Source organism: Aythya marila, assembly GCF_965140915.1.
Source record: "Aythya marila genome assembly, chromosome: 2".
Lineage (NCBI taxonomy): Eukaryota > Metazoa > Chordata > Aves > Anseriformes > Anatidae > Aythya > Aythya marila.
The window spans coordinates 134,612,353-134,630,644 of NC_139043.1; the positions used below are offsets into that span (position 1 = coordinate 134,612,353).

At 42.2% G+C, this 18,292-nt stretch overlaps 1 protein-coding gene across 1 annotated transcript in view; it reads right to left on the reverse strand.

Moving 5' to 3' along the window:
- STK3 (serine/threonine kinase 3) overlaps nucleotides 1-16,909 on the reverse strand; it is a 144,031-nt gene extending 127,122 nt beyond the window's left edge. Inside the window, exons 1-4 of the mRNA XM_082754682.1 lie at nucleotides 16,728-16,909; nucleotides 9,273-9,353; nucleotides 8,712-8,840; nucleotides 4,978-5,092 (exon numbers count right to left, since the gene is read on the reverse strand). Coding sequence (XP_082610808.1) covers nucleotides 4,978-5,092; nucleotides 8,712-8,840; nucleotides 9,273-9,353; nucleotides 16,728-16,750 — 348 coding nt within the window. The 5' untranslated portion in view covers nucleotides 16,751-16,909. The remainder of the gene's footprint in view (nucleotides 1-4,977; nucleotides 5,093-8,711; nucleotides 8,841-9,272; nucleotides 9,354-16,727) is intronic.
- Between the last annotated feature and the right edge of the window lie 1,383 nt (nucleotides 16,910-18,292).

Sequence of the window (18,292 nt, forward strand, 5' to 3'; positions counted from 1 at the left end):
CCAGCTGCCATTGAGAAGACAGTCCCATTCCTTCTTTTCCCTCCCTTTCCCCACTGCTCACTCTTAATGCCTCCCTGGCATCAGATTTGCCACTGTGCTGCCACAGCGAGTCTCGAATTGGCTCATAGGAGTGAAGGCACAGACTAGAAAGGAAGAAGTTCCCCCATCAGACCTTCAAGCTTGTCCAAGATCACCCCATAACCACCCAATCACTATATCTGAGGTATGGAAATGGCATGAACACAGCAGCCAGGTTGGAGGATAGCAGGGGAACCACCCTTTTGGCAACAACCCACTGCCTGACATATCAGATAAATGAACCGCCCGAATCAGCCACAGAGAAAAGCAGACGAAATGAGATACACAGCTCTGGACTGGTAAATGCCACACCTCGGATGAGCTAGCAGGCATCATGAGCTTGCTCCAGTGCTGCTCATCTGCCTGGCACACTCGAAAAACAAAACCCAAACAAGCAGAATTATAAAGGTTGAATTAGCTTCTGAAGCAGCAGCTCGGGCTTCTCAGATGAGATGCTGCTCCTGTGAAGTTGAACACTTCTGAATACAAACAGGCCAGCAACAGTCATCAGTCAGAGCTTAACTTTGTAGTCTGCTTCCTTCATTTTTTATCCAGTAGAGTAAAGTGCAGGACCATTCACTTTCTAGAAAAAGAACAGAACTGCTGAAGTATGGAAAACACAGCTACAAAAAAGGGAAGATCTTCAGGTTCTTAATTCAACTCTCTTTTCCTCAGTTTCTTTTTCCTTAAACATGGGGAAACAGGAAAAACTTTTCTTTGGCCCAACTGCAATCTTCATTTGATAACTCAAGAAAATTAAGCAACCTCTAAAACTCTTGGTGTTGGGGGCTATTCAGTACACATTTAACAAAGTAAGAATCAATTCCCTCCTCACTTCCAAGTGAGGACATCTGTGTTTACTTGTGAAAAAATACAAGTACAGTGAAACCACTTCTTGTTTACATTAAAAAAAATACATAGAGGTAAGCAATAGAAAGCTGAAGTACTGCAAGCAACATCATTCAAATAAGTCAATCCTTCCATCGCAGAGTAGTCCAGGTAATCAGATCAGCGTTTCACAAAATGAAGTTCTGTTGTTTTTCAGTCATCATTAAAAAACTCATTCATTCATTTATTTTATAAATTATAGGAACAACTAAGGGAATGTGCACCAATTTCAGGTTACTAAGGTTAACTTTTTCATGCGGAGTTTCAATATCAACAGTTAATTTTAGTAGAATTCTAATCAAACTGTACAGAGCTTTATTAAATTATTTAGAGCTCTTTCAGACAGCCTAGAATTATACTCAGGGAGAATAAATGGAATTGAAAAGGGGAGACTAATTTCAGAAGAACACGTTCTTAAAATAAGGTAATTTCAGCAAATTAGAGCAATTACTTCTGTTTCACTAACTAGACACCATAGGAAGCAATCTTTTTTCATTTTTAAGTTTAATCGGTAGAAGAATAGATACTTTTAAAAAATATACCAATTGCAAAAGTCAAATTCTTGTTCTCCCTTTACAAGGGGAGATAACAGTATATTTATACAATGACTGATGAAGACCACCACCCCGCATGCTTGCCAGGGAAGACTTCAAACCACTTCACGTTGTCTGTTTTTGTGGCAGAAGAATATTTTCCACAAGCTTACAATACCAGAGGCTTGTAAAGACATATGCAAATTCAAGCTCATTTGGAGGTTTTAAATGCAGTGCATAGACAATAACAATTGTCAGTCTGAACTGTCTCACGCAGACAGAACACTGAATAGCTTCCATATTTAACGATAAAACAAAGGAGACTGGATGGCAACCCTCACCAGTATCTACAAATTAAGTACTCAGTCATATTCAACTTCCAGAATTTCAGCATCATATGATGCAGGGAGATGTTAAAATTATGAAACATTTTTGGGGGGTAGAGCAGAAGAATTCAAGTGAGTTCACAGCCCCTGACTAACTCCTCCAAAATTTGTGAGACATAGGCAAACAAAGTGGAAAATAGAGGATTTTGCTTGACTTTTTTTTTTTTTTTTTTATTATTATTATTATATACACCACAACACCCCCTATTCTCTGGGAGAGTAACAGTTCCATGTAGCCTGATAGTCTACCTTCATCAGTGACCTGTAGCAGGCAACTAGAGAAGACCATAAGAACACATCAAGTAAACAGTGATAGCTCTCTGCTTCACCCTCCCATAAGCAATCTATAGGATATTGGATTTCCTGCTGCAGATATTAAATATTTGCATTCAGCAGCAGTTATTTTTTCTTGGTCTGGTTCAATTCCTTCTAAAAATAAAATCTATAGAATCTTCTGTAACTATACAGTGGACACATGGAGAAGGATTTCCACATGGGTAGAAAACATATTTTTTGCTTTCAATCTAATACAAGTGATAACTTAAAAAAAAAAAAAAAAAAAAAAAAAAAAATCAACAGCACAAAAGCACATCTTACTGACTTCATGCCACTCATGTTTTTCTAAACCTTCCACTATGCCTCCCCCCCGTTACCTCTGTTCCACACAACTATCCTAATATATTTAGTACATCCTTATTGAGAAGAATTCCTTATTTCTGATCATTCCTGTCAATACTCTTTTCTGTGATGTCCTTGACACTATTTTACTCTTTGGCAATTCTTAATATTAAGCTCAAGTGCTCTTGAACCTATATAAGAGATTTTGCCCACTACCACCACCAACCTAAATGCATGTCTTCACATTTACTTAAGCTTACTTTCTCAGTCACATGCACTCAGTTTCACAAAGCCTCTCAAGTCTTTCAGTGTGTTTCTCGTAGTAAAAACAGTATCTCATCAGTATTTCTACCCTCTTTCCCAAAGAGGATAGCACAGACTCATGATGATTTCCCAAAATGACTTCTTCCTTGCTTCCCTCCTTCCTATTTTTAAAAGGGTTATCCACCTGTGACAGAACTTTCCATTCACTCCACTACAGGTATATTGATTGAAGAGCCTCTGGTGTGGAAGTCTGTCCAAAAATCTTTTGACACCAAGCACATCCACACCAGCCAGCATTATTCACATGCCCAGTAACTCCTTTACAAAATTCTACTAGCCATGCACAGCATGATTTGCTTTTACAAAAGGTATGCTGACTTTTCCCTCGCAACATGTATCCATCTACTTACTGATTTTATTTCTTAGAATTTATGCTATTTAATCACATCAACTTGAACCACAAGAGTTGGTTTCTCTAATCATTGGTACATATTTGCTCTGAGACTAAAACATCTTTCCCTTAAATCTCTAATATCCTTAGTCTGTTAATAACCTAAAACAGATATGAGAAGCAAGATTGCCTGCTTTTTTTTTTGTGTTTGTGTGTGTTTGCATTTTTATTAAAAAAAAAAAAAAAAAGCTTCATTTGAAATAAAGAATTCTAGCATTTTAAATAGGTGTACACACAGGTTTAGTCCCCTCCATATTCTGTTTTAAATTGACTTTTTCTTTTTTTTTTTTAAGTTGTGGTTTAGCTTGCACTATTTCTTACTGGAGCTACTAAACCTTCTCAGTGGATATTGTCTGCCTGGAATTCAGTAAGGCCTTTGACACCATCTCCCACGGGAACCTCAGCTGCTAACACATGAGCTGGATGAGTAGAACAGCACAAGACCTAGTTGTGGGCTAGTACTAGCCACGTACCCCAAGGGTTAGCCTTAATTAACATCTTCATTAATGATCTGGATGATGGGGTAGAGCACAGTCAGCAAGTTTGCAGAGGACACAAAGCTGGGAGAAATGGCTGATACACCTGAGGGCCGTGCTGCCACCCAGAGGGACCTGGACAGGCTGGAGAAATTGGCTGACAGGAACTTCACCACATTGAAAAGGGAGAAATGCGAAGTCTTGCACCTGGGCAGGAACAACCCCAGGCACCAGCACAGGCTGGGTGCCTCCCAGCTGGGAAGCAGCTCTGAAGAAACACTGCCAGGGGTGCTGGTGGGCACCAAGCTGAGCAGGAGTCAGTGACATGCCTTTGCTGCTAAACCACCTAACAATATTCTTGGCTGCAAAGTATCACCAGCAGGTAAAGGGAGGTCATCAGTTTAACATCACAGTAGCCCTGAGGCATGCCACCTTTTCTTTAGAGGCTCCCCCTACACTGGACATTACCCTACTTCCTAATAAGTCTAACTCCACTTTCCCTTACTTGTTTTTTCTCCCCTAGGCCTAAACATTATTTTTCCTCTCCTCTCTCTGCCCCCACTCACGTGTGGTACAAATATTTCAGAGTACCATGACAAAGCGTAGAAAGCTAGCAAGCAGAGTGCCATCTCACAGTACTTGTTAGTCAAATGTTTGTCTTATATTATAGGCCACCACTAGAGACAATGTCCTCAAAGGATCAAAAGATTGTTGGATATCTACAAAAAGTCTTACTTTAGCAGATTCTATGAAAAAATATCAAAGCCTGTTTCCTACAGGTTTGCATCTTCCCCTACATTACTGCAACTATCACCACTCTGCAACTCCTCCCTGCAAATCTCCCTTTCAGTTCCCTCTCACGTTCCCTAATTGGCATCCCTTTCCCTTCTCAGCCCTTGAATAATACCCAATTACTTTCCATGCTCCCTAATTACCGAGTAGAAGCAAGACAATTCTGTGCCTGCTTTCAAGTCATGCATATACTAAACGGCCTGCTAATAGGCCGTCAGATGGAAGAAGCCACACACAGTTCTACATTTCACAAGGTAGTAATTTTTAAGAAACTTACAGGACCTTCACATTTCAAGATGCATGTTCCACTTCTCATGATTACATCAGGGAAGAATGGATAAATACTTTCCAAAAATACAGTTTTGCACTGGTTGTGCAGTTGCTAAGTCCCATCACATCAAAGGTCTCATCTCGCAACTCTGACAGCTTCTAGTCTTAATTCATGGTTTATTTTAAATACGTGTTACATGCATTTCTGGAAAAAAACTCACCGTTTTGTTACGAAGTCTAATTATGTCCGAAACAGAGCCAGCTCCACAGTATTCCATAACAATCCACAGATCAGTGTTCTTAAAATAGCTGCCATAGTACTTGACAACATAGGGACTGGATGGGGAGAAAAATAATTAAATAGATGAACTCTTAAGAAAATCAGTACAAGTGCTGTTAAAAAACAAAACAGTTTGACAGACACTAACACAACCAGAGAGCAAATTTAACTAAATACATTTTAAAACTGTAGTTAGCACAACCAATGCTTTGTTGAAACAATAACGTTTGACTGATTAAGAAAATGATAAAATACACTACTAAACATATCACAAGTTTTCAGTGATCTTCATATAGACACAGTTTTCCCAAGCATTAGTCTTCTGATATAAAGCTTGGTTTTCTCCTAACTCTAAGGACTTTCTAACATTTTTTTTTTCTTTTTAACTCCTCTCAAAAAGCTACTGGATGTTTTCCTTCTTTCACCAGTGCCTTAAAAACAAGTAATCTTGTTTTCTTCTCTTAGTACTGAGCAAAAAAACATGGAGACTCCCAAATGTTTTTTTTTTTTTTTTTTAGGCATGAACTTACTAAGTTCAGATCTAGGCTACTTTATGGAAACAATCTAGTGTTGGTTTGAACTGGACTTATGGATCTACAAATGTATTTTCATATTGAAGCAGCTCAAGTTTATGACAGTACTATATCCTCATATTACACATTCATTTCATACTCTGTCACATGAGGCATGCTGCCTCTGAGGCGCATGCAAAGGAAAGGCATAAACAGATGTGGTAAAGATGTAATAAGGATCTTCCTCCACAAGAGTGATCAGATGCTGTATTTATTGAAGAAAATAAATTTTTCCCAGGAACTTAAGCAAAGGAGGTTACAGTTAGATTGCAATCAGTCTCCTATAAGGACAGCAAGTAAGATACTGAGACCTCAGTAGCTTCTGGTCAGAATACCCACAGCATCAGGTAGAACTGAACAGTTTTTTCTATCATGGAATTATTTTTTTGGATGGGCATATCTGACAGCAACTTGTCATTAGAAAACCAGTATTATAAAGAGTTGTTTGACTCCTGCAACTTAATGCTCTCTTTCTATACATTGATCAAAACCAACAGAAAACTACTTCAGTAAAGAGCAACTGTTAATGCTATAGGAACTTGCCTTTACAGGAGGCAAGGTGGGCCCATTCCCTCCTCATCACTATTCCTAAGAACACAAGTACTACGCACTGATCTTGCTCCTGGGAAATTCTTGATGTAAGGAAAATCACTATTATCAGTGGGTTTTCTGTAGAAATTTTTGTGACCATCTCTTGTGAGACTTTCACTGTACTAGTATTCCCAGCAGAACTTATGTTTTCATACAAATCAAGGCAAGATAGTGCTATGCAATCTCAAAACATTGTTCACATTTACTTAACACTTTGTCCCATGTAGCTAAATGGGACAGTCTTTTCCATATCAACTGCTTGTCTTAGAATATGCATTTTTCCCCTAGAAACTATACGGCACAGTGTAGCTAGTTCTAGAAGCAGGCATGGGGGAGAAAGAAACAGTGTTATGATTCGGGTATTTTATTTGAGATGCTGCAACAACAGCGCTTTCCTATAACATCTGTTGAATCATCCCACATGAAAAAGAGAGCCCTAAGACTTTCTGTTGTGCACAGTCCCTTCCTCCCACCAGGGCTACACATTACTGTCTCTGCACTGAGGAACAGGACACAGAAGCAACCACGTGGTGTAGAGCTGCAGCCCAGATCTCCTTTTCAAACAGAATAGCTGCATCTCATCCGGTGCAGGAAGAGCTTGTGTTCTATAATTCTAAATCCTTATTCCAAAATACAAGAATTATACGATAGCACATGTACTACTACTAATAAAATGCTTTATGTTGCTCAAGGAGAAGCAGGGAACAAAGAGGAAAAGCAAAGAAGAAAGGAGTAGGACAGGGGATATGAGGCAGAGATGAGTAGGCTCACCTAGGAACAAGAATGAAACCTGCACAAGAAACATAGTACAAAAAGAAAGCTGAAAATTTGAAAAGATCATCAAGTATCACTACTTTTTTTTTTTTGTCATAGCATGCTGTATTTCACAGACACTGTATTTCAATACTGATCGCAAACTAATGGCCACTGCTTCCCATCAGCTCACAAGGCACAAGCCTGTGCAGAGCCTAACAGCTGCTGTCCTAGCACTGACCCCTGACAGGACACCTATTTCTGAGAATTCACGAGGTGCTATTTTTCTACTCATTCAATACCTTCCTTTAATCAAGAGGAAAGACATGAAGCAGTTGGAAGATGGAATTAGGAGCACAGCAATGAGAACAATCCACGTAATTGTATTTTCTCTTTTCAGTATACAGGAAAAGCTGAGGATCTACTCTGGGAATCTTATCTAGTTCCACCATAAAGCAGACAAACAAGACCACTGCTTTCCTTTTTAGTATATGCCTGTTACAGAGCTTCGACTGTCCAAACAGATGAAGTCTCACAGGGACAAAAAGGATTAAGAGGCGCCTCAAACAATACTCAAGGGTCCCAAACCATCTTAATATCACCTGAAATAACCATTTTACACATCTTTGTGGACAGTGGGGAAAAAACATGAATCTTTTCCTTCCATTCCTCTGCCCGCAGATTTAACACGCTTCTTGCGGTTCAAAGCAGTCAAGACCAGAAGGGAATGGATTAAGGTTTTATGTATATATAGGCTGCAGATACCAAGGGCTTGGATCAGGGCTTGCAGGCAGAGGTGCTAAAGAAGTCTGAAGAGCAGCCCATTCTCACGTGCTACTGCCAAACAAGGTCAAATTTTTCATTTAAAGACCATTTCAACAGCACAAAAGCATAACCACAACTGAGAAATAACAGACCTCTTGCTATAATACAATTCACCAAGATAATAAACTACAGCAATCAATATTTTAAACAAAGTTTCTTCCAACTTGAATTAGGCTTCGAGTTGCAAACAATTTTTTTTTTTTTTTTTTTTTTTTAACCAATGAGCAGACTAAAATCTCCTCCTAGCAATTCTTAAGATTGTGTTTATAACCTCTCAGCCAGATTATTCCAAAAAATTCGGGGAAAAAAAAATCCTACTTCAGAGAGAGGGAAGAAACAAGAAAGTTTCTGCATCTCTGAAGGCATTTTCTCTTCAGGCTTCCATTCCTACAATACTAAAAATCTTAAGATTTATTACTTGTGAGCCAGGGTAAGGTAACAGTCCTTCAGAACTACTCGAAGATTGCTCACTTTTCAAAAGGTACGTTCTTGCATGAAAAAGACTAACAATGGCAGACTGTTTTGGAAGTTAACAGCGAGCCATTAACCTCGTGCTAGAAACATTTTTATTGATCTTCTGAAACGGGTAATTCAGAATTCGCATTGCCTAAGAGCATAGACAGGAAATATTAACCTTTTGGGCTTGCTAATGCAAGAACAGTGAAGCAAGCATGGGGAATTGTAAGCAGATGCAAGTACTTATTCTTTCAACGGTTTCTATGATGTACACTGCTGGTCCTTCCTTCAATCCAAGGTAAGGATAGGAGTCGGTCCTCAAAGCGGTTGCTTTATGTAGATAGTCCAACATAAACTGTTTTAAGTTTCCATATAAAAGTTTGCAGCTGCCTATATTTCAACTATATTACCAAAACATTACAAGTACAAATACATTTTCACAGAAGTCTTAGAAACGAAGCAGAATTGTTATACCTACCTGTCACATTGTTGCATTATAGAGATCTCTTTAATTATTTCTTGAAGATCTGACTCCACAGGGACCTGCTTAATTGCTACAACTTGTCCAGATTCTTTGTGTATTGCTTTAAACACGCTACCATAAGACCTAAAAGAGGGAATCAAAGTGTTATCCTTCTTACAATATAAATTGCCTCTCACTTCTAGCATGAAGAAAGTCATAAAAGCCATATGTTCAACTAGAATTTTGAGGCTTTTGTCAGGCTGCAAAAATTTCAGTTCCATCAGGACCTCAGCAAAGTTGTGACTCTGAATAATGAATCTTTGTCAAGATGTAGCACATCTCATTTCCACGCAGGCACAAACCATTGCTACCTCAATAACTGAGGGATGTCAAAAGCACATAAATAGATTTGGGGAAGCATGGAAGCTTATTGACGCATGCATTTGCTTTATTATTAAAAGTTGCCTAGAGAAGCATTCCTTAGGACACTTACTCTCTCTGTAACTTAATATTCCAACACATGCTTTATATACTGCCTCCCTCTGATCCCATCCCCTCATAAATAGCTGCACTTACCCTTCACCAAGTTTCTCCAAAACATCAAAGACTTCTTCAGGCTGCTTAGTTAAACTATCTTCACTGAGCTTTTTCAGTTTGCTAGAAGAAAGACAAAGATTTTTGTTTATTTTTTTTTGCAGGGGAGAGACACAGAACTCAAACAACTTTTTCATACAAGCACACAGACAGAGGAAAATGACTATAAAGAAAAACATTGCAATGAAAATAAGATGTCTAATTAAAACGCAGTAAGATAATTTTATCAACCACCATACAACTTAGAGGAAGTTATGACAGTTTTTGTCATTATCACTTTCTCTCTAATTTTTGCTCAACTCAAAGCAGCATGGGACAAATTCACCGTCTAAACCACTTCCTCTGCTAAAGCAGAAACAGCCAGAGAGCACAGTAAGGCACACCTTTCATCAAAAAGCAGCCATCGTGCAAACACATGGTCATTACTGACTAGAGTACCCTACGTCATCATTATCTGAGAGTATAAACCAGCCCTTCATCCATCTGAAGGGCTGGGATAACGAATTACATCAAGTTAAAAGGCAGAACCCAGAGTCAGGATGACCCTAGCAGCGTAGGGTGGCACCTCAGCCACACAAATGGCAGCAAAGCACTTCATTTCCATGAGATAAGTACTCTAAGAGTTGTTGGTAGAGTCCTTTCCCCATCTTGGTGTATATACACAGGGACAGGTGCAACAAAATCTCTGGTTAAACACCACTGTGATTAATTTTTCCTCCTCCAGTCTTCTGTCAGTTGACAATCACTCCATATCACTCTTATTTCCCCCAGCATCTTCAGCTCACTCTCACTACTTACCCTCTACCCCTTCCAACCAGCCCTAGTCTCTCCCCAGATGCCTCGCAGATCCGAGAACACAACCTGGCTGCAAGCTTTTGATGAAGCTGACTCCGAACACTGAGCAGGGAAATAGAACCACCCACATGGTGCTGCGAGGCCGTGTGGCTGCAATGTGTAAATCCCTCGCCCCGACAGATACAGGGGGCTCTGCTACAGGACTGGAATCACAAGTTAACTCTATGTGGTAGCCAGGGGTGCTAGTAAAGGAGGAGGTGAGCCGAAGAATAATAGCTGGTGCTGTAGGGTTAGATAGATCCGATGTATTCCATATGCAAGAGGAAAAAACGGGGCACGAGGGGAAGGCTTTGAAGCACTGCAGATCATTGAGACCTTATGGAAAATACGTTATCCTGTGACACTTTCCTGGAAATGAATACGAAACAGGGGAAGGGAAGGAGGCACGGACAGAAGAGATTGACAGATCTAACATTAGAACAGCAGCACTGAAGAGCAATGCCTTCATATTAAAAATATATATTTGTGTGATAAACAGAATTAAAAGAATAAATAAATCAACAGGTGAAGTGCTTGATGAGGCAATTCCTGAGCCAAAAGTGATTTGTAACTGCTTACCATCTAAGTAAAGACAGAAATGTAAAGAAAGTGGCTAAGTGCACAGGTCATACAGACTGGTGTTAAGGAAAGCAAGCAGCGTTGGAGTGCTTACACGCCTGCATTTACACATCAAATACCTATGTGACAGATGTAGCAGTGGTTTGAGTGTGAAATTCATCCGTGATCACTAATGCAAAGTGTAGGAACTGCTCCAAAGACCATGCAGTTGGCTAAACTGAACAGGCAGGAATCTGGAAAACCTGCATGTTTAAGGGGGGATAAAAATCTCCAGAGCCAAGGAAATTCAGAACCCATGAACACAGCCAAAGCAGCTGAAAACTCAGATGAGAGCAGCTAAAGAATGTCTGCACAAGCAGCCTACAAATCAAACACAGGAACACACAACAATCTACTTTCTTTTTTGCCCTCTCTCTGCTCGTTAGAAACTAAAAAGATGGAACTTAAAGTCTTGCAGGAAAGTGCAGATTTTGTTACCGAATGAGTAAGTCATAAATAATAAGAAATGGAGGGAGGAAGACTTTGCATGCAGGTATTAAAGAAACAAGTCATTTATTTTGATTCTTTTGTTCCAATTTTTTCCTGCCCCTCTCTGAACAGGTTGCCTGCATCCTTAAAGGCAGCAGTCACAAAAGGAAAGTTACTGCAGTCAGTCCCTGCTTGCCACCAGCAGAAAGCGTTCGCAGAATGTTTGCAATGCCAGTAGAGCCTCAAAAAAAAATAGAAAGCATGACCGCTTGCTGAGTCTGTCACTCGACTGAAGAGCTGCATAACAAAAACATACTGAGCAGCACAGTCCAGAGACTGAACTTGTTAGCAGCTGGAAGAAAACCCTGTGAGCTCTCCCATAACAGGGGATACTTCCACCTGCTCTAAAGAACAGCGCTTGCTAAAACAAGGGGGGCAGGAATCTGTTCTTAACGTCTCTTCAAAATGTGCTTCAAGTTCTCACTTCTAGATCTGTCTTCTGAGCAACTTTGCTTCAGGAAAGAGAGCTTTGGATTATGCTTAATACCAAAGGAGTTTCAACAGCACCATTAATGCCAGGGTGTTTGGGCTGCTTGAGAAGAGCTAGGGAAGTAATTGTGACCAGCCATGAAATGAACAACACCAACATCCCTGTCAAATAAGAAATGACCTGGACTATTCAAGAAGCAGCCTAAAGACAAAAAATAAATAAAAAAAAAGCATACTGCCATTAAAATTATTTTCCCATTACTCAACTCTGACAAACACATCATGAGACCAACACTGAGCACTAGCACAGCTAAGCACTAAGCCTCTTTCAGGAAGGAAGATATGCCAGCCTCAGGAACTTTATCACACACACTGCTCAAAGTACTCCACGCTGCTTTACAAAGATACCGTAAGAGTACAGATGCTAGGTCCGGAGTTCAGAGGACACTATTAGTTAGCACTGCGGTTCTTTGGGCTGCGGGAAGATCCTCGTGGCTCGGGCTGCTTAAAGCTGGGGATTCTGTTAACCTTCTGGAAACAAAAATCATCAAACAACAGCACTTGATATGGCCTGAAAGGGTTGCAATGGAGAAAGCCCTTAGTGAGAAGCAAAGCACTAAGTGGAATAGAAAAAAGGAACGTGGATATCAACATCAAATGTTATTATAACTGTTCTTAAAAAGAAGCAGCTGGAAATAGGGACAGGAGAACACATCTAAGACTTCAGAATCAGCACGTGAGTGTGGCCATTCCCCAGCACCTGTCCATCCTGCCAGCCTCACCTCCTGAGCACAAATATACAGGCACACATTCAAAAGCATCACTGCTTTTTCCTAAGCATGACGGTGTTCTGCATTAGAAATTAATGTTATCAGCCAGCTCCAAAGCAGTTTAACACAGGATTCAACTGCCATGTATAAACATAACCATAAGAAAGTCTAAAGAAGTGGAGAAGTTAACCATATAAACCCTGGGGAAAAAGTCATTCTGTTTGTTTGCTCCAGAAGGGATGCCCAGAGCATCAGGTAGTGACTGTGGGCAATTTCAAGCTGTCCAGAAGGAGAAGCCTTCCTACAAGCACGACAACCAACTGAACTACACATCTGGGACAACAATTTTGTCATTCCAAGCAGGTTTGACTTGCTGCATAAGACCTAATTCCTTAAAAACAGAAAATACACCCTAACAAAGAAGTTCACTTTCCTAAGTCCAGCTGATGGGAGACAACATCCATACTTATTAGTATAACTGGAATCTTACACATCATTGAAGTATGCCAACAAAACTAAGTACACAGAAAAAAATAATAGTTTTAGAAACAGTGAAAGGCACCCAAGAGTACCAATCCCAGCATGAAGACCATAGAAATCTGAATTGGGACCTAAAAGAACAAGAGATTCCCCTGCACACCTCCAACCTATAAAGAAGAACTAGTTTAGTGTCCTATGGTCATTATGTACAAATTTTACAAAATAAATCTGGGATGTGTTAAGAGAGGTAGGTATTAAGAAACAAAAAAGTTATCAAATAAATAAATAAATAAAGCAGGACTAAAGAATACAGCTCCAACAATTACTGTCATGAGTTATGGAAAACTGGAGACTACTCCATGAAACTCGAATGTGTGGTTTATTTTGCAGAAGAACTGGCACACTGAAACATTTAAAAAGAATGACTGGGATCAATTATAATGATGCACTAAAAGTGAATCTAGCAAGAGAAGTCCCTGTAGTCATCAGAAATAGAAGTGGCATGTGAAAACCTTGAGACATTTACACTAGTTTACCCAGTTGACCCAAGCAGACGCAAGTTTAAGAGTTTACATTATTATATCGTGTGCTTATTCTATTATGTACTTCCATTTAGCTTTCTACCAATAAGACCCAAGCAAACCTACACCTGCATCCTACCATTTTTCACGAAGAACTTGACAGTTGCCATCCACATGATGTTACACACCCATTCACACGAACATTAGCAACTGGGCATTTTTCAGACAGTTCTGGTTACTTTCCCTTGCATGCAGTCTATTTCCTTATATGTGCAGGTTAATTTAAACAGGAAAATGCAACAATAATAGCAGGGACAAATCACTAACAACTCAAAGGCAGACTTTGTAGCTGAAGCAACTGTCAATCACTTGTAAGTGACTACAGAAAGGATATTCACTCTTGATATGAGGAACTATAAATAAAACACATCTAAAACAGAAATTCAGATGCAAGAAAATTCGTTTTGTCAATCACCGTGACAAGAGTTGACTATGAAACCAGAACACCTACTCTAAATGATTAAAAAGTAAACAATTATTCTGAAAAGAATTGCTCAGATGGCTTTTCTTACTGTTGCTTTATTGGGCAAACACTAAAAGCTTCTGATGCCATTCCCATTTTAAAAGCTGCAGTGGCCTGGCCTGTCACTTGAACAGCATCTCTGCTCTCTGAAGGGCTGTTTTAAGACTTGCAAGCTTCTACACAAAGAATTTTTGTGTGTTCATTTACATGGAACTGGGAAATGAGTCCTACACCTGTAAGAAAACATAGATTTTAAGGTGCCTGTGTAGTTTTGCAGTGTTCATGTGCCATTCTTGCTACCTCTGGATGAATGTCTTATGTGAGACCTACTGCACGGGCCCTGTTGCTGCAGTAACTCCTCCCGTGGACAGCGGGCACCAACGTAAAGCAGCCTGATCCCATCCCTTCTGCCAAGAAAACACGTTTATCCAGCCCAAGTCACCACTGCTTCCCAGGCAGACATCGAAAACTCAGCCCACGAAATCAGGGAACAAAAGCAACCTGTACTCCTACGCTCGCAGAAGGGGGTGGCCCAGCAGAGCAAGAACTGTTGGGAACAGCAAGCGAACTGTGAAAACAAACAGATCAAGAGGATATACATGCACAGACCACAGACTTCAGTATCTCATAAAAAAAAAAAAAAAGCCTTCCCTCGCATTACAGAAACAAACCTACCACAGTCTCGTGACATTTAAGTTCCCAGACATAAAACATCAAAAAAAATCTGAGAAGCGTAAGAAGTGGCCAGAATTTAAGAGTTCCTTCATCAGCTTTCTAGTTCCTCCTGACTCAAAACTACGGATTTAGATAGCTCCCCAACATCTGCTGGGCTAGCCAGACTTACAGCTGGGTAATAAAGTTAGAGCAAAGCCTAGATCTTCAAAACAAACATCAAAAAAGGAACAAGCAGACAAGACTCGCACACAACCCTGTAGGATATGCTAGCTTCGAGTTTTATTTTCAGTCCTTTGGTATCACCGGAGCCCAAGCTTTGCAGCAGTGCCTGTAACATTGATTACTTCTCAGACACTCCCATTTCTCCTAAATGCTTACTGCTGCCTCTCCTATTCCCTTTATTCGAGGCATGAAGCACTGTCAGTCCCAAACTACACTGCAGGCCTCTCCTTTCTCCCCCAACCTCATACCCTAAATTCATTTAAGCTTCATGCAGAGAAGTGGCTGAAGCCTGCTCTTCTAAGTCTCATAACAAAGCACCCTTACACCCCTCCAAAATAAAAGAGATTGCAGAAAACGTATTTGTGGGAAATCTTGTTAACAACGCCAGTACCACTCCAGGAATGAATTCAGCCAGAATCCCACCTGGCGGCCTCCACGCGTTCAAGATCTTCTTGGTAATTTCGGTGCTACCCATCCACCCAAATGTGTTGGGTCAAACCCAGGACGAGGGGCTTCACCCCAAAGCAGAGTCGAACTCTACGTAGAGTCAAAGGCTCATCACTGATCCTCACATCAAATTAAGCCCATCGTGTGGTGGCTTCTTCTGAGACATTCGGTTTGGGGACAGACTGACCCTGAATTTGGTGCAGCTTCTGCAGCAGCCAAACCTTCAGCTTGGGCTCTGGGAGCACGATAAAGGCACTAATCTGCCTAATAACCACTAATCAGTTCCTCGTTAAACTTTTCAGGAGTAGATACTGCCACTCCACTTACTGCTGGAGAAAGACCGATAAAAGCTCACAGCTGCACTTTCCCCGAGTCCTGTCATCCCACAGGAAGTCACTTTAAGGAATTTTAAGGGCCCTGAACCCAAACAGACGTGCTTAAAGGGAAAAAAAATTATTTGTTATCTTCCGGACCAAGTTTACATGGAGCAGTTCCTATATTTTTCGTTACATTAACAGGAAGCGGGAGCAAAGCACTTGCAGCTCCCACACAAGGGCTGGGTAACTGCGATCTGGACAGCACACAGCCGCTTCCCATATAGGATAAGGGCATCCCAGTGGGTAGTGCTCCACTTTAAGCATTTCCCATATAGGATCAGGGCATCCCAGCCAGTCCTGCTCCACTGTAAGCACTTTCCCTATAGGATAAGGGCATCCCAGAGAGTACTGCTCTACTTTAAGCACTCCCCATATAGGATAAGGACATCCCAGCCAGTACAGCTCCACCACCAGCAATCCCCATATAGGATAAGGGCATCCCAAGCCAGTCCTGCTCCACTGTAAGCACTCTCCATATAGGATAAGGACATCCCAGGCAGTACAGCTCCACTGTAAGCACTTTCCCTATAGGATAAGAGCATCCCAGTGAGTCCTGCTCCCCTTTAAGCAGTTCCCATACAGGATAAGGGCATCCCAGCGGGTACAGCTCCACTGTAAGCACTTTCCCTATAGGATAAGGGCATCCCAGCCAGCCCTGCTCCCCTTTCAGCGTGCCCATTTGCAAACTAGTTCCTCGCCCCGCGCTGACCGCCACGTTTAAAGCAGGTTTCACCACGTTACACCGGGACAGCAGGCAAAGGCCGGAGGCTTAAATTAATAAAAATAAAGAGGGATTGGGGCGACCAGGCGGGTCAACACCGGGGCCAAGCGGGGTGCTGCGGGCACGGAGCTGGGTGCGGGCGGGCAGCCCCCACCCCGCCGCCCGCAAAGCGCAGAGCTCCGGGCCAAAAATAATAATAATAAAATAATAAAAATTAATTAAAAATAAAATTAAAATTGAAATAAAAACGCGCCCGCTCCCACCCAGCCAGCCCCAGCCCCAAAAGGCCTCCGCTCGCTTCCGGGAGGGGCAGGAGCCCCCCGGCCGTTACCTCTTGGGCGCTGCCTGCTCCATGCCGCCGCCTCCGGCCCCCCCCGGCCCCGCCGCCACGCTGCGGAGCGGCCCCGGGCAGCCCCCGGCCGGCGGCCGCCCCGACCCCGACCCCGCGGCGTGCGCGCTGCGGGCCCTTTAAGCGCAGCTCGCGCCCTCCCCCGGCTGCCGCCACTGCCGCTACCTCCGCGGGGTGGGAGGGGCGGGGGGCGGTGGCGCGCGCGCTCATTGGTGGGACGCCGCGGGGTGGGGAGCGCTGGTTGGTCAGAGGGGAAGTCGATCAAATGAGGCCCCGCCCGGCGCGCCACGGGAAGAGCGGGAGGGAGGGGGGAGAGGTGGAGAAAATGGAGGTCGGCCCGCGGCGCTTCGCTCCCGGCGCGCTCTGTGCGGCGGAGCCCCGCGGGGAATGCTGGGAGTTGTAGTCCTGCCCAGGGGCCAGGCCCCGCGGCCTCCAGCCCCCCCAAAAAAATGAAAAAAAATAAATAAAGCCCCCTCAGTGGGCAAACAGCTCCAGAGCAGAGGAAAGCTGTGTTAATTAATCATGGCTGTGTTAATCACGGAGCTGCTTTCCTAAGCTGAGGTGGAAAGCGCAGGCAGCCGGCGCCTGGCTGCTTCTGGTGCCAAAGCAGGCAATTACCCCGCGAAGCCATAGGAAGCTGGCACTTAATTACTCAAACGGCATTTTTTTAAGGCTGATGACTGCCGTGGGACAGTTATCTGCAGTTTCTCCACAGTATAACTCCCAACTTTGGGGCTGTTTATGCAGCAATGTGACTGGCTGACTGACAGTGCATCCAAGTAGGGCCAGCCAAGTCAACATAAGAAAAGTTGGATGTGTCAGCCAACATCCACAGCCGTCCCTGAAAGCTGGTCTATTTGCTTAACTAATAGGGGTTCAAGGTAGTAAAACACTTGGGTAAGACCCATAAAAATACAGAGATGCCCAAGTTCCGCTTTCAAGCTGGTTGTAGATTCACAACAATCACTCAAAAAAATAAATAAATAAATAAATAAATAAAAATCCATGTACCACACCTAATGTGATTTCCCTGGTGTGCGTTAGCAAGGGAATGCTGAATGACTGAAGTCCCGCTGCTGTGAAAGTTGTCTGCTTCGCCTGAAGTCAATCCAGTCCAGTTGACTCACTGTGGTCAGCCTGAATACACAATGGCAATATTGAATGAGCCATGAAGCAAATCACACACCACCGTATGACCTTTGGGGTTTCTTTGTTTTTTTCTGAGTCATGGAAAAACTGCAAGGAAGTCTTCCTTCGCACAACAGATCAACGCAGAGCTCTTCAAGTATCATCCCATAAACCAGAGTGGCTTACCAAGCAGTACTGCCAGAGTTGTCTATGGTATGGATAACTGCCTGTAGGAGATGCCAAAATAAACACCCAGGAGAAGAAGCCAGCAGATACCTCAGAGCCAGTGTAGTATGAGTGCATTAGATAATGGTGGGGAGGAACCCTGCAAGACTTCCCATCTCCCTGTTCTAGGAATAGTGAGGTCAGGCAGGTAGAAGATGCCATATGGCTATTTTCCAACATTGTTATACAGGATA